General features: G+C 55.3%; 1 protein-coding gene across 1 annotated transcript; it reads right to left on the bottom strand.

Annotated features, from left to right (window-relative positions):
* Positions 1 to 912: 912 nt before the first annotated feature.
* Positions 913 to 13,639, bottom strand: RP1L1 (RP1 like 1). The gene is made up of 3 exons (XM_063087701.1): positions 13,031 to 13,639; positions 7,361 to 7,502; positions 913 to 5,882 (listed from the first exon to the last, which is right to left on the bottom strand). The coding sequence occupies exons 1-3, from the start codon at positions 13,637 to 13,639 to the stop codon at positions 913 to 915; spliced, it is 5,721 nt and encodes a 1,906-aa protein (XP_062943771.1).
* Positions 13,640 to 15,672: the final 2,033 nt, after the last annotated feature.

The following is a 15,672-nucleotide window of genomic DNA, read 5'->3' as shown; positions in this document are numbered from 1 at the left end:
CCAGGTGATGTAAATTAGGGCAGACCTTTAAAAAATCAATTCAGTAGCGAAATATCAAGAGCCGTAAAAATGTCAATATCCTTTGACCCAGTAATTAACTCCATGCCTGGGAATCTATCTTACAGAAATAATCAGAAGTTCAGGGAAAAAAAAGTTTTAACAATAAAATAATGGAAACCATCTAAATGGTCAACAGTAGGGAAGTGGCAAAGTAAAGTATTTTTCAAGTTAAAAGATAGGTTTATGAAGATTTGGAGATAAATAGGGGAAATTCTTACATTGCTCAGTTAAAAATAAGACGTATATAAATGTACATAAAGAATAATCCCAACTGCAAAATTGTAAAAGAGTGATGGGAGGAAATGTGTCACACCACTGACAGAATCATCTCCTGTGCCGTTTTACGGGTGACCACTTTCCATCTTTTTTTGCATTTTCCAATTTTTCCATTACAAAAAAATATGAATTAAGAAAAACACTTGGACTTCAGGACTGAGAACAAACTTTATCAAATGACCCTGAATTGATCTGCTTTTCCCAAGGATTTGCATCTGCAGAGTCACCAAATCTATTCAAGACTAGCAAAAAAAAAGCACCCAAGGAGAAAAGTAGCAGGAGATCAATAGGAAAGAACGAGAGAGTTGCTCACTAGAAAAAAGCAACACACACACACACGTCTCCGGACACTTCCAGCCGGTCCATCCCCCGACGGCAGGCTGGCTCTGCAGAGACCTTTCCCCAGCTGTGCGCGGACCGACCGGGGGCTCAGGGCTGTGTCCTTGGAAAGTCCTGGATCTTTTTCCACGTCCTTTATACATCTCCAGTGGATGGGAGCCTCACTCAGGCTTGTAGACAAAATAGCAATAAAAACCGAGCTCCCAGACATATGATGGTCTCACACCTTGACATTTTCTAGAAATCTAAGTCATCTTGACTGAAGCCATCTGGCCGGCCCACCCCCTGGGTGAGGGCCAGGCTTCCTGCTGCCGTCTGGTCTTGTAAATCAGAGCGCATGCCTGGCCCCTGCTCTGGAGTCCTTGGGCCTGAGGGGGTCCCATCTTGCTCGGAAGTAGAGTGTTCCGGATACATCCCGGTGACTTTTCTTTCTGCATGAGGGGACTCCCTAGACTCTGCTTCAACATCCCTTATGTCTGCACTCAAATGGTCTTCTGGGCCTTTCTCAGAGGCCTGAGAGCCATTGCCCAGAGATGATGTGCTGGAGGAGGAAAGGCCTGGTTCGGGGTCCAGCCTTTGGTGGGGGACGTCTCCTTCTGGGCCAGGGGTTGGCATGGGCTGCCCCTCTTTGTCTGGGCTGCTGTCCCCTGAAGCCTGGCCCGACTGGCCCTGTGCTAGACTAACCCTAGGGCTACCTTCATTCTCACTCTGACATCCTCCTTCTGACCCAGTCTGTCCCTGTCCTTCAGCTTCCAGGGCTTTTACGGCCTCGGTGCCATTGCTCTGTGCTCCTGGATTGGGGTTCCCTCCTTCCAAAGCCTCATCCTCCGAATTGTCCTCATTCCTGGAGCCCCCGTCCAGAGACTCTTCCTGCTCATGCCCACCCTGCTCCTCGTGCACTGCTCCCTGCAGGTCGCTGCCAGCACTGGGGCAGGCATCCCCTTTTCTCTCCTGAGCAGCGGCACCATCCTCTCCTTCCCGGGAGCTGGCCCCCTCGGCCTCTGCTAGCTCGGAATCTTCCTCTCTGCTGAGTCCCTGGCTTCCCTGTCCCTCATCTCCCGCGGCCACTCCAGGGTCAGGGCCTAACCCCAGCTCCAGCCCCCCATCGGCTCCCTGGATGGTCCTGGTCCTGGAGGGCTCCTCCTGAAGCAGCTGCATCCCTCCTGTCCCAGGAGCCACTTCTGCCACCTCCCCATCAGCGCACCCTCCTTTCTTCCTCTGCAGAATCTGCCGCAGGTCAAAGGCCTTGGTGATGGGTGCGCTGGCCGCCCCCATGGTGTTCTTGGGGGATCCAGGGATTGCTTTCTTCCTCACACAGGCCTCACAGGGACAGAATTCGTCCCCCCCAGCCTCCCCATCTAGCCAAGTCCCCTGGGCTGCATGGAGGGGTAGCCTGTCCTCCTGGGCAAGGGAGAGGGGCTCCCAGCTTTGGGTCTGCTCAGAGAAGGCCGAGAGGTTGTGCAGGCCCTGGAGGCGGTGCCTGCGCTGTTCTGCACGCAGGAACACCTTCCCCCCAAGAGCTCCCCTCTGGGGCAGCCCCCCGCCCTTCCCCCCGGCCCAGCTCTGGATCTCCTGGAGCTCTCGCTCGGTGCTGTCTCGAAGCCGCCGACCCACGTCCTGCTCCAGCTCAGCTGCCATTTGGTCCAGGAGGCAGTTGTCCTGCAGGCTCCAGCGGGCTCGGAGCTCAACCACGGCACTGACAAGGTGCGCCAGGAAGGACTGCTCCATCTTCTCCAGCAACCTGAACACCCAGAGGGGATCAGGGTCCAGAGAGGCTCTGCAAGCCATAGATGTGGCAGTCTGTCCAGTTTCTGGGGTGGACGTGGCCTGGGCTTGCTTGCGGACTGTCACTGCTGCTCCAGGTGGCTCTTCCAAACCAGGCTCAAACTTGGGACTGCTTTGACTCTCAGGAGCATCTGGATCCCCCTCGCTGAGATGACCAGGGAGCTCTCTGGGCTTCTCTGCACTCCCTGGGGGGTGCAGCCCTGCAGAGGCAGGATCTCCTCCTGCTTCCTCTTCCTGCAGGCTCTCGTCTCCCCCTTGGCCTCCCCTGTCCTCCCCGTCTGAAGAGCCGGCCTCCAACTCCTGGCCACTGGCTCCTCTCTCTCCTGGAGACCCTTCCTCTTCGACCCCCTCTTCTTGCACCATGCTTGCAGCTAATTGGTTTGGGTCACTGCTCAGCATCTGCTCTCCCAGAACTCTCCCGGATCCGTCTGAGTTGGCTGCAGGAGCCCACGCCCGGGAGTTGTAGGAGGCTGTGCAGCAGTTCGGCTGCTGGTTTACCAGGCCCTCTGGGTTCTCTGAGGTTCTGGAGTCAGACCCCTGGTGGGGCATTTCCAGGGGCAGCTCCACCTTCTCAGAGGCCAGAGTGCAGTCCACAGCACAAGGCCCACTGCCCTCCCCCGAGCCTCCTGAGCCACTGCTGACATCCACACCCGAAGAAGATGTTGGTGTGAAGTCCTCAGTCATGGCGTGGGACCCGAGGCCCGGCAGAGCCTGGCACAAGGCAAGCTCCTGCAGGCCCGAGTCCTCCTGGAGGCCTGAGTCCAACTGGTCCAGCCCAGGGCCACACCCTGGCCACAGGGCGTGGGAGAGGCTCAGCAGCTCCTGGTACCAAGGGGAGTCTGTGAAGCCCCCTTTGCCGGCAGGAGACCCAAGATTGTCATCAAAGAAGTGCAGCCTGGCGAGGCAGGTGATGAGGGCCCCGGCCGAGCGTCTGAGCCTGGTGGCTGCCGTGTGGGACAGTTCGGGTAGGCTACTGGGCCGGCCCTGCTCAGAGCCCATCAGCACCTTCAACATCTGTGTGGAGGCAGAGAGCCTGCTGGGCAGCACGCCCCAACTCCCAGTGCAGCCCACAGAGGTCCCTGTGCCCGCCCCAGCCTCCGCATGGGCTTTGGAAACTCCCGCCAGAGCTGCACTTTGGGGGAGACCCTCTGCTGATTTGGGACCAGCATCTCCGGTCACTGGGATGGCTCCAGCTGGCTCTAGGTTCTCACTGGCATCCCCTTCCAGGAGCTGTTGTCCGGCCTGGGCTAACTCCCCTGGGTCTTTGGGACAGTGGTCATCACCAGGGTTCTCCTGGGGGTCCCCTGGGCTGTCTCCAGCCACATCTGTGGTCTCATCCACCATCTCGAGTTTCATGAGTTCAGTTTCTTCTGGGAGGTTGTTCAGCCACTCACGGACCACGGCATCTGGTGAGGCCTGGGGCAGAGTGCCAGGCGTCACGCCACCATCCCCCACCTGCGCCCCCAGGCCTCCCTCCACACCGATGGTCATACCCTGTGACACCCTCCTGGGCCCAGCACCAGAGCTGGGGCTACTTCTTGCTGCCCCTGATTCAGGGCCTGCGGGCAGCACACACCCCACCTTGAGTGTTTCCTCCCCCCGCTCACCCCTACCGGGTCCCCAGTCAGCACTGCAGTCACCATTGCTGCTGGAAGGGAGCTTCCTGGTACAGGGCCACCCCATGGAGGGAGAGGAGCTATACCCTTGGCACACCCAGCGGGAGTCAGAGAGGGGTCCCCCCGAGGACTGTGTTTCAGCACCTGTGGCCCCGTGGACCGGGGACGCCCCCACCTGTGAGTAGCAGTGGCCTCGGGGGTCTCCTGGCTCCCCTGGCCCAGGTGGGGAAGGCTTTTCCACCAGGCAGGAGTCAGACATGCGGGTGAACATGGGGGCTGCTGAGCCCGCCCTGATCTCGGGGTCCCCTGCCATCCCAACAGAGGCTGTGTCACAGTGGTAGAAGTTAGATGCACAGCTGGAGTTACTCTCAGGTGTGACAGAAGCGCTGCTGACCCCAGGCAGGTCCTGGGAATGAAGGGAACCCGAGGTGGGAGGCCGGGGGACCCTGGAGCTCCGCTTCACATGTGAGAAGCTTTCAGAAAGTCGTGGTGCCAGGCCAGCGGGGTGGGCCCTTCCTCTGTCAGGAGGCCTTGGCACTTGCCAGGCTGCAGGTGAGTCCAGCGGGCAGCCGGTGTCCCTGCGGTGTCCATGCTGCCTGGGATGGCCTTGCTGGACCACTTGGCCGAGGCCAGAAACGCCGGCTGAGCCCATAGCACTAGCTCGGCTCTTCTGCGGCTTCCTCCCCTGCTGGGCTGCGGCACAGGCAGAAAGAAAGGGAGAGCCTCCTTTGGTGTCCCAAGAGCCAGAATGGCCCAGGGGCAACCTCGGCAGGGACCCATCCCTGGCCTGGAGGCACCAGGTACCCTCTCCACATGTCTCTGCCTGTAGGTTCTTGTCCCTCAAAGATGAGGGAGTCTGGGTGGGAGAACCAGGACCACCACCCCGAGCAGCCTTCTGCTGGGAAGTCGCAGCCCTCGCCTGGCCCAGGCAGCCCCCGTGCCATCTGCCCCGTGCGCTGGACTCCTCGGGACACCCTGTACTGGCCAATGTGTCAGAAGGAGCCCCTTCTGCACTGTGTTGTTCCTGGCTGCCTGGCCCCGCTCCCTCTGGGCAAGGGCCAGGTCCCTGGCCAGCTTCCCTCACTGCCTCTGTCTGGGAAGCAGCCATGGGGGCTTGGCTGCTGCTGCCCACGCTGCCCTCCGGGGTCCTGGGGCAGGAGGAGTCTGGCTCGGAGCCTTCGGGGCAGCTGGCACTGGAGGCCGGGCTGACACTGTCCTTGCAGCCTCTTTTCCTGCTAGCGGCCGCGTGGCCACAGGAAGCCCTGCAGCAGGAGGTCAGCCTGGACCTGGTCTGAGAAGAGGGTCCCTCTCCCTGGGAGGTGTTCAGGGGGTTCGTCCAGATCTCATACCTGGGCCCTGGCTGCCGGCCGTGGCCGAAGGCTCCCTCAAATCCCGCCATGCAGGGCCTCGGTCTCTGCAGCCCAGGCTCCCAGAAGCCCCAAGGGTGGCCCTCCCACACACAGCAGAGGGGGTCCACCTCCCCCAGGACAGGGCCCTCCCCGCTGGCTTGCCCCACCCTCCGTGAGCACAGGTGTGTGTCTTCGCCAAGGAGGTGGAAGCGGACTTTCATCTCCACAGACAGGCTGCCATCCTCATTCACGCAGACCTTCTTCTCCAGGTCATCTCCGGCCACCAAGGGGCCAAGCTGGGCAGGCGCATCCTGAGCCTGCTTGTTGGGGGCAGTGCCCACCCAGGCTCGATCACCAAGACCAGACCTCTCCGACAGCAAGGAGAACCCCCGCGGCCTGCCGCCCGACCTGGGCCTCGAGTGGATCACGCTCGGCTTGGCCTTTGGCCCCCAGCTCCCTGGTGTGCAGTGAAAAGTAAGAGAAAAGAGGAAAAGATAGTGAGCTACAGGGGACATCAGGGTGAAGGAATAAGGGGGTCACGAGCCTTCCACCTCTAAATCACACTGCTGCCTCCAGAGCCATACGGTAAGGACAGACATTCCAGAATGATCAGTCCCGGAACTGCCCATCTGTGAACCGGCACAGCTGAGCCCCATGGACTTGAGTCTCAATTCAATCTCAACTCTGCCACCTGCCAGCTGGGTGGCTTTGGGCAGAGGCTGCCTTCTGAACTGTAAAATAAGCATAACAACGTGGCTCTGGCAGGTGTGTTCTGTGATGCGCGGCCTTGTGTATAAACTCCTGCGCAATTGCTAGCTCCGGGGAGATTGCAGAGACAGCAGCGTCGACAGGCAGAGCAGCGGTGCCCAGAGCCAGGCCTGCCCTCCCCGCCCGCCCCTGCACAGCCGACGGAATCAAGAGGCTGCGGCGTGCTGGCGTAAACTGCAAGATGCTTTGCCACGGCTAATGGCCATTTTCATCCTGACAAGCATCAGGCTTTGCAGCTGATGACTGATTGCAAGGAGGGACCTGGTCACACCAGGTCAGGTCCTGATAGTCCCTCCCACACCCCAGCCATGAAAAAGAGAGGAGGAAGGAGCCTCTGGGGACAGAGAGAAACGGCCCTCGAAAAGAATGGGGCCCTCAGGGCTTTCTCTCTCCATCTGTTGTGCTAACGCTGGCCGGAGGGCGGGGCTGAGCCTGGGACCTGCAAAAACACAGACCCACGAGCATATGTGGCAGAAGCCTGCTCCTCCACAGCGCTCACCGAGACTGTGGCTCCTGCAGGAGGGTCTCTGTGCCCCCAGCCCCTGGGGTCCAGCAATCACCAAACTGTTGCTGGTGTTTTCTTAGCTTTTCACAAAGGGTAGTAGTTTGCTTCTCACCAAAATTTACCCAGTCATTTTTCATAAGCTTTTATTCTGCATTTGTTCATTGTGCTTTTTGAAATAACGTGTTTTGGTTGTTTATTGTTTATTGTTTTTGTTTTTTAAATAACAACCCCTAGACTGTGTCACAGTGCAGGCCTTTTGCATGGGTACATGGTTGTTTGATTGATGGTCACGGCTAGCTTCTGTCCTTTCGGCCCCTCTGCAGGCCGCAGCTATGACTCTTAAAGGAGGCCACTGCCACACGCACACAGCCCGCTGCCTCCACAGTGTCATGCCCACCGCGGTTCTTGATAAAAGTTCTTTTAGAGCCTAGAAACTTCAAGTTCAAGATCTCCTAATCTCCATTCTCCTTAGATATCAGACTCTGCTCTCTCATGTTCCAGCCAAATGTTCAGCCCAGTTAAGGTTGATGGTGATGAGGATGAGGCAAGAGAGACCCCAAATGACCCCAAAATATGGGCCAAAGGCAGGAAGAAATACCTGCCCCACCCCCCGAGCCTCTATTCAGTTCAAGTCAGGTTGGGGGACCCCCAAACCCACTTACCGTTTTCATTTCTTGAAGTCAACCCAGATGAAGTTTCAGTCCAATGTCTGCCAGCATCTTCCATGGCCAGAGGTCTGAAGGCCTCATGACCGGCGCACAGCAGCACAGAGGGGCCACACAGCAGACTCTGCAGAGAGTCCACCTGAAGAAGGAGAGCATGGCGTCAGCAGCCCTCCGCCCAGGAAGGCTCAGGCCACAGAGGAATCCAGTCTCTCCAGTCCCCTCCCAACTCCTGGTCCAAGGAGGGATCCCATCTCCCCCCATAACTGCTCCATCCCTGGCGGGGCTGGGGTCCTACCATCACAATCTCCCTCTCCACTGCACCCCTCTCTCCCCCACAGGGAGGCCTGTGATCCAAAGGTCACTGTGGATGCCTCAGGTGAAGAAGACTTTGGCGCCTTTAGCCTGCTTCTCTGCCCACACGTCCACCCTCCAGAATGTGTATTTCCTAAAGCAACCGGAGCAGAAAGCCCCAGCTCCCATATGGAGATCTGATTCACCGTCCCACCCTTTTCCCAGGTGAGAGTTCTCTCAGGTGTGGTCTGTGTTTTCCAGCACAATCTGAGCCCATGGCCTCTGCCTCTGCCCAAGAGGAGTGGGAAGGAGCCAGGCACTGCTCCCCACAGACTCCTGCAATAGTCTCTAGGCCCCTGCCCCCAGCCACCCCTGGAGCCAACAGCAGGACAGCCCCCTGCCCACTCCTGGTCTCAGAGCTGAGCAGGCAACATCACTGCTGGCTTCCACTCCGGGAAACAGGTCTCTGCTTTTAGAAAATCTCCCCAGGTCCTAGATGCCCTGTACATCTGAGAGCTTGTGCCGTGGACAGCGTCACACTGTAACTAGCGGTGTTGGGGAATGTATTTCCTTCCATCTTAAAAACACAGAATATGTTCTTTCTTACTTTTTCAAATTAGAAGTTTATGCTCATTAACAAGGAAATGAAAAGAAGACATCCTCTCTCCCCAAAATGACATTTGAGTTTGTTGGACACCAGATCTTTCAGCCCAGTCATTTAGAAGTTTGTTTTAAGCTACAAGGTACACTTCTTCCTTGATTTGGATTTCTAGTCCATCCCCAAAATACAAACATGACCCAAGTCCATCAATGTGCAGACGTAGCCATTCTTCCAGAGAATCGAACTCTCTAGGGAGGAAGATAAATTGAGGGATAAATGACATTCCCATCCTTAGGGAGAGAGAATCCAGGAACCATGGCGAAAGGCGTGTTATCAGCATCCATCCAACAGAGGACCTGCCAGCTGATGATCGATTCTGGGAGCAATGAGGTCATCGCATCTTCCAGCAGCTCTACTAGCCCTGCAGTAAGTCTGCATGAAAATACTCCAGCATCTCTTTCTACAGCTAACTTGTTTTGTGCCTGCTCTCCCCCATGCCACATCCACCAAACTGTGAGCTCACTGAAGGCAGAGACCCAGTCTTGTCTGTCTGTGTCCTGCATGCAACACATGCTGCTCCACTGTAAATGCACAATAATTCAAACACGTCCTCGCATTGTAACTTGATGTCGTTACTGCTGGCTCTGTCACTTGCCAGCCATACAACCATGAGCAAGTTACTTAACCTCCGTACCTCACTTTTTTATCTGCCTACAAGGGATAATACCAGATCCTCATGAGTTTGTGTGGTAGGTGCTACATCCTAAACTAGTCCACTTCTGTCCCACCCTCTTTCTGGTGTGCTTTCTTGGACTGCAGAACTTAGAGCACTGCAAACCCTATTCCTGAGCTCCCTTGAAGCTAGGGTTCTAAACCAGAAATGCGCTCTGCCAATTTGAGGTTCCTGGTACGATGGTGTGGAGCATGGTAGTGGAGCACAGGCCATCTTCCTTTTGCTTTTGACTGTTGACACCAGTGAAAAAATAGTCAAGGATGCAGAGAGGCACATTACAGCCAAGATGGCAAAAGCCACCCTTGCTGTCCCAGTGCCACTCACCAGCTTCTGAGTATCAGCAGACAGCTGTGCATGCCACCTTCCCGTTCTGGATCACAGCAATGCTGGCTGATTCTAAACTCAACAGTCCCGCTGGTGATCCCCCCCAACAACCACTTTCTTGATTATGTTAGCAGTGTTTACCCTGACAGGTCAACTCTGTGATTTTTCTGGGAACGTTTTCCAGGAAACTAGCCTCCTCTCCTCCAGCCTTGCACTGAATCTTTAAGCATCAGACTCTCCAGGTATAATTTCTCCCCACTTAAGATACCAAGAGAGGATTCTGTTTCCTGCACCGAACCATGGCTGACACAGCGTATGATATCAAAGGTGGTCACAGGTGGCAGACCTTCAAGGATGGGAACCTGGGTTAGTTACTGACCTGTTGGATTTGAAGGTGGTGCTGTCCTGGGGGACAATGGGACACCAGTGTCTTGTGGCACACAATGATAGAATGGGTTCTTACATGGCCCCTCTGATACTAGTAAGCAATGCTACTGAGAGCAGGACTTTGGCTCACCACTGGCTGCCATGGTAGACTCTTGGAGTGAGAAAAAAACTGCAGGGCCAAGGGGTGGGCTGCCTGCTTCTGACTTTAAAAAATGTCAAGTAAAGCTGAAGGTCCAAACTCAAGTTCAAGGATGGCCAGAGGACTTGGGAGCTTCTACAACTACTGCCAAAGAATCTCTTTTCTCTTGTAGCCAAAACTCAGATGCGGAATTGGATTCTGCTGGCTGCTGAAATACAGCTGAGCTGGGTGTGTGTGATCCATCGAGCCAAGAGCACCATCAAAGATCATCGGGGGAGGTGACATGTGCTAGGTCAGGCTCAGAAGCATGAACCGAGGCGAGGACAGTGCTGGAGCATGTGGCTCACACTCACAGCTCGCCTGCTCCTGGGGTGTGCCGCCTCTCCTCGGCACACACCTGTGACCTCCTGAGAAGCTCCCCAGGACCAGCTAACTGAAGAAGAAAATCCTCGAGTCTGGGTTTTGGGGGATTGCATGCAGGTTGCCAACAGGACCAGAATTTGGCTGCTGCAACATTACAGACCCACTCGAGGGCCACAGCGGGTGGCAGGGAGGACAAGTCCAAGGGACAATGTGGTTTGGTTGACTTTTTCTCATGGATGGAGCAATGGCAATAAGTTCTATAGCAATTTATGGGCCGTGGTTAGCGGCTCGATCTGACTGTTGGGGACTCAAATGGAAGAAAACTGAAGGACTAGTGACAGAGAAGCCTGGGGAGAGTCTGTGGCTGGGTTTCTCGGTACTGGCCCAGAGGCTGAGAACACCTGTGTCCCTGCGAATGCTCACCAAAAGGTAACATCGTGCAGACAAAGTATCATGAGTTAGCTACCCATACTCCACTGTGCTCATGGACATCGGCCACCACCTCTGCTGAGGCCTGGCCTGCCGAGAGAAGAGGCCACTACTAAACAGTGGTTTGCATCACACCTGGAGGGGCCAGCCAGCACCTGGTGGGAGCTAATGACATTGAGCTCTGCTACATGGAAACAGTCAGCCATTTGTGTTCACTGGACTAGATACTTATTTGGGGTACAGATTCGGTCCCTGGCCCATCATCCTTTCTCCAGTGTCACCATGCAGGGGCTTACTGAACACCTCACTCTTCACTGCCCCAACCCATGAGGAGTACTTCTACCCAAAGAGCTGATTTTATGCGAAGGACGTGAGTCATGCACCCACACCCATGGAACTCACTGTGTAGCCACACACCCAGTGCTGCAAAGCAGCCGTGACTACGGAACAGTGAACATTCTATGAAGAGTCAGTTGGGCACCAGCTGCAGGATGTCATTTTATGATGTTGAGATGTTGTCTTTGGGATGTGGTATGGGGTGCATGCTCCTAATTGGCCACTGATATGTTGTGTTGTTTCTGCATAGACATGACTCTCCCTAGATTCCTGGGCATGAAGGGTGACAATGAGAAGCCTGCTCTCACTAGTGTACCTTGGACCTGCCTGCAAACATTCCGCTTCCCGTCCCAGCAACTCTGGGCTCTGTGGGCCACACAGTGAGTTCCACAGGCATGAGATCTTTGCCTCGCATCCTTTGTATGAAATCAGCTCGTTGGAAAGAAATGATCTTCATGGGTTAGGGCATGTGTTTGGAGGTCTCAGGACCCAAGGGAGAATGTCCCCCCAGGAAATGTGGCAGTGACTCTGTGGAGGGGGAAGCTGAGGGTTAGTGGCCATTTGGGGCTTCTCACAACAATGAACCAACAGGCAATGAGGAGTTTTCTGTGTTGGATGGGGTGATTGCTTCCCATCGTCAAGGGAAAACAGGGCTGTTGTTTCACATGGGACAGGGAGGAAGTCATCTATTACCCAGGGAGCCCACTGGGTGCTTTCTATGGCTGCCATGTCCAGTGGTAGAGACAAGACCACAGCAGCCTCATACAAGGAGGACCTCCAGGGGCTCAGACCCCTCGGAGATATGGTTTAGTCACCTTGCCAGGCACGTAAGCACAGTGGGCTGAGCTGATGGTGGAAGGAACGTGGATGGGATGCTTAGTGGAAGGAAATTTTAAACACCAACAATGGCTTTGTGGTAGATAGCCTAATGTTTTTACAGCTCTGCTAGGTGTATATTGTATGTTAACCAGTTTTCAACTTGATTTCCTATACTGCTTTATAGGAGGTATTTTGATGGTCATGGTCATAGTCAGACCTGAAGACAGAGGCTGTCAAGGTAAGATTGTGCCTGTCCTGGGAGTCGGATGCTGTGGTGGTGATGCAGCTTTGGGGAGAAGGTGATGATGTTTTGACTACAGCAGAGAATGTTGCTGCAGCTGACATTCATGGATGTAATGTGGTGCGATGGTGAGGACAGATGTCAAGCAGCTGCAGGGTCAGATTATGAGGAGACTGTGAGTTACACCAGTCAACCTTCATCTTCTATTCTGCCTCTGTTGGTGGAAATTCGTGTTCTGCAGAACCTGGAGAGGCAAAAGTCACATTCACTAGCCTTCTTTACAGTTAGGGCAACATGCAGATTAAATTCTCCATCAATAAATGCACTTGGTGAAGGCGGGAATGCAGGAGTGAAGCAGATGCCTCTCTTCTTGCTTCTGGCCGTTGCTGCTGTGAAGCCCGTGTGTGGGTATTGGGGGGCTGCAGCGAGGGCAGCAGGGGATTGGCATGGCCTCCAGTGAGCTCATGTATTGGGCACAGCAGAGGTGGCCTCCTGAACCCAGTTCTGGATGCCAGCTACACAGCAGTGTTCTTGAATGCTGTCATCATAGCAGCTTCCAGCAGAGGTAGGAGCTTCCTGCCGCGTGCTGGGGGCCTTTCTGCAGACCCAGCTTCGAGTTCACTGTCCAGCTTTGCAGAGATTGGAAGCCCCCCGATGCCCTATATTAAAGCACTTTCTGCTTAAGATACCTTAGGTGGTTTCTGTTTCCTGCCCTGAACTCTCAGTGAGGTAGGTTGTTGAGAGGACTGGATAAGAAGGTCACGAGTGTGCAAGGCACAGAGCCTGGCACTCACTAAGTGCACGCTAAATGGCAGCCAAAAAGGTGACTAACAATTGCCCATCTCAGTAATTGACTTGACTGAATATCTCCACCCTGTTCACCTTTAATTAGTGGCAGGACAATCAAGTGCCTCTTTTTAAGGAATAACCTCCCCAGTCCATGTAAGTATTTTGACATGAGGTCCAAAGACCTTTTTAAGAGTGTGGCAGACCCGACAGCTTACCTTTCTCCCACTGACTGTGTATACCTGCTTCACAGGAAAGCGCAGAAGAGCCGAGGCTTTGCTAAGAAAGGCCGTCAGGCTCCTGGTATTTCTGTGGCTGAGAACCACTGTCTGCTGGCATCGAGGGTCACTGTTCTTAACCAGCACCACCCTCCTTGGGGCTTTAGGACCCCTCCAGGAAGAAGACGTTCCCGGCACCTCGCGCCGACCTTCGAGATCCCGCAACTGCAGAGTAGAGGGTCTTCTTCCTTGAGGCTGGCCTGGCCCACTGGGGGTCTTTGGGGGCTTCTTATCGGAGCAGAGGTAGCAGCCACCGTCTTCGAGCTGCTCCAGGGTACTGAGGCTGTGCAGGCCCCGGGGCGTGGTGACCGAGCGCACCCCAAACGAGAGAGGCACCCGCTGAGAAAGCTCATCCATCAGCGCACTGAAGGTCCTGAAGGCACGGTGGTGAACGGCCAGGCGGGCCCCAGCGAAGCGGGGGTCCCCTCGCTTCAGGAAGGTTATCTTCTTGGCTGGCGTGACCTGGGTGACAGACGGGGTGTGGGCCACTGAGGGCAGGAGGCGCTCGTGGTGGCTCGGGGCCTGGGCATCCCTGCTGGCACGGCTCATGGCGTGGAGGCCCAGGAAGCTGTAACAGAGCAAAGGAAGGGCGGGGTCAGAGAGCAGCTCACAGGCTGAGCACCCCCTGCCACTCCCCCTCTTTAGAGAGGAGCCTCCTGCCCACCCCAGATTTGGCCTGCTCAACTATGTAGATGCAGCTTAATCCACTGGGATGGGGTGGAAGAAGGGTCAAAGGTTTGGCATCAGACAGATCTGAGTTCAAATCCTACCCCCACCACTTACTACTTGCATGTACCTGGAGATGAATGGCATAATCTAGGTTTTTGTGGCCTCCACCTGCAAAATGCAGTGGCAGCCACTCTGTGTGGTGGTTATAATAACCGAGTGGTTTATGCACATGAACTGTCTGGCATGGAACAAGTCTCAACAGATCCTTAGTCCTTTCCTTCCTCGTGCTGTTTCTCGTACCCTCTTCTACTAACCTTGAGCTCCTTTGAATGCTTTAATAGTTTATCTACTAAAGAGGTGGCTCGGCAAGGAGAAGACCACAAACACAGAGGTAAGAATGCTGGACGAGGAGACCTGGGCAGCGTGCCCCTTTCCTGAGGTTTCCCTGTGCCACCCTGGGGTTCCCACCTCTGGGCTCCACCCCGCTTGCCATCCAGGGAGAGAGAGAGCTGGAGAAGGAGGCTTGGTACACACCCTCGGGGACAGGGGTGCAGACAAGAGGGCTTGGAGCTCTGTATCTGCAACCCAGAGAGGATGCCACCGCTTGATGCTGTGTTTTCTTCATTATATGGTGACGTTCACTTTAATATAAAAATAATGCTGCTGCTCACATCCCCCCAAATTCTTTGTAAGCTGCATGATGGACTCCATGGGTGAACAACCCAGCCTGCTTCCCCAACGTGGGGGAATGGGGGCTTAGGCCAGCGTAGTAGGGTCAAGCCCATCACCCCACTGTTCACTCCCGTCCCTGTTACCCCCCACGGTGGAGCCCCATCATATCATCACACAGTGCAGGTCCCCACTCTCTGTGCTGTGCACTTGCCTCTGGTTGTCCTGAAACCCAGCTTTCACCTGGACATTTCCTATGCTCCAAAACCTTCAGTGGTTCCCCAGCATCTGCAGAAAAAGCCCTGGCCCTGTATTCCACAATTCGAGGGTTTCTCCCACTCATGCCAGCTGCCCCTGGAGCCTCACATCCTGCTGCTTTTCTGCACAAAAGTGCTTCACTCCAACCGGGCTCCTTGACTCCAAGTTCCCACCTGCACCGTGCCTTGGCTCCCTCCCTTGTGGAGACCTCCCTGGCCCCCCAAACCCAGGGAAACCCCCATTTTCAATGCAGCTCTCCTGACAGTTCCTACATGCAGGCCTGCATCCTTTCTGGCCAAGTCCACTGAGGCCTGGGAGGCAGAATCTATACTCCCCAGATGCTGGCCCACACTCAGCACGGAGTAGGGTCCAGGAAATATATGCCAACTAATGAGCCGATGCTGCACGCAGCCTCATACCACAGCCAGGCCTGTCCGTACGCTGGCACCTGGGCAGTCGTGATCCAGTGAGGAGTCCTGGCTGATAGGTGGTTCAGAATCGTAGCAGGACCTGGTGAATGTGCACACTGCAGGCAGCAGCATCTGTGCGTGCGGGGTTAGTGGCCCATGCCACCGTCCCTCCCTTACCATCCATCCCCCTTCCTCTAAAGGAAAAGAACTCTTCTCCCATTTTTGGAATATTCTTGCACAAAAAGCCTCCTGATCCTCTCTCATCTCAGGCATGAGCTTTATAAATAGCTGCCTCAAGCTCCTACCTTCTGAGCCCTATCAATGGCTCTGCCTAGGCCTCCCACAGGCATCCCTGCAGGGCCAGAGCAGCTCTTCCAGAGACCAGCTGTTCATTTTCTCTTGTGACAGTGAGCATCCTTCATGGTTCTCAGGGACGGATTGAGAGAGGAGGAAGTGCCAGTGGGCCCCCGATGTCACCATGTCCCCCAGCATCACCATGTCCCCAGAGTCACCATGTGCCCTAGAATCACCATGTCCCCAATATCACTGTGTCCCCCAACATCACTGTGTTCCCAG

This window comes from Cynocephalus volans, chromosome 2 (genome assembly GCF_027409185.1).
Source record: "Cynocephalus volans isolate mCynVol1 chromosome 2, mCynVol1.pri, whole genome shotgun sequence".
NCBI lineage: Eukaryota > Metazoa > Chordata > Mammalia > Dermoptera > Cynocephalidae > Cynocephalus > Cynocephalus volans.
Note: the sequence above shows the minus strand (reverse complement) of the source record. Positions and strands in the feature narration are given on the sequence as shown.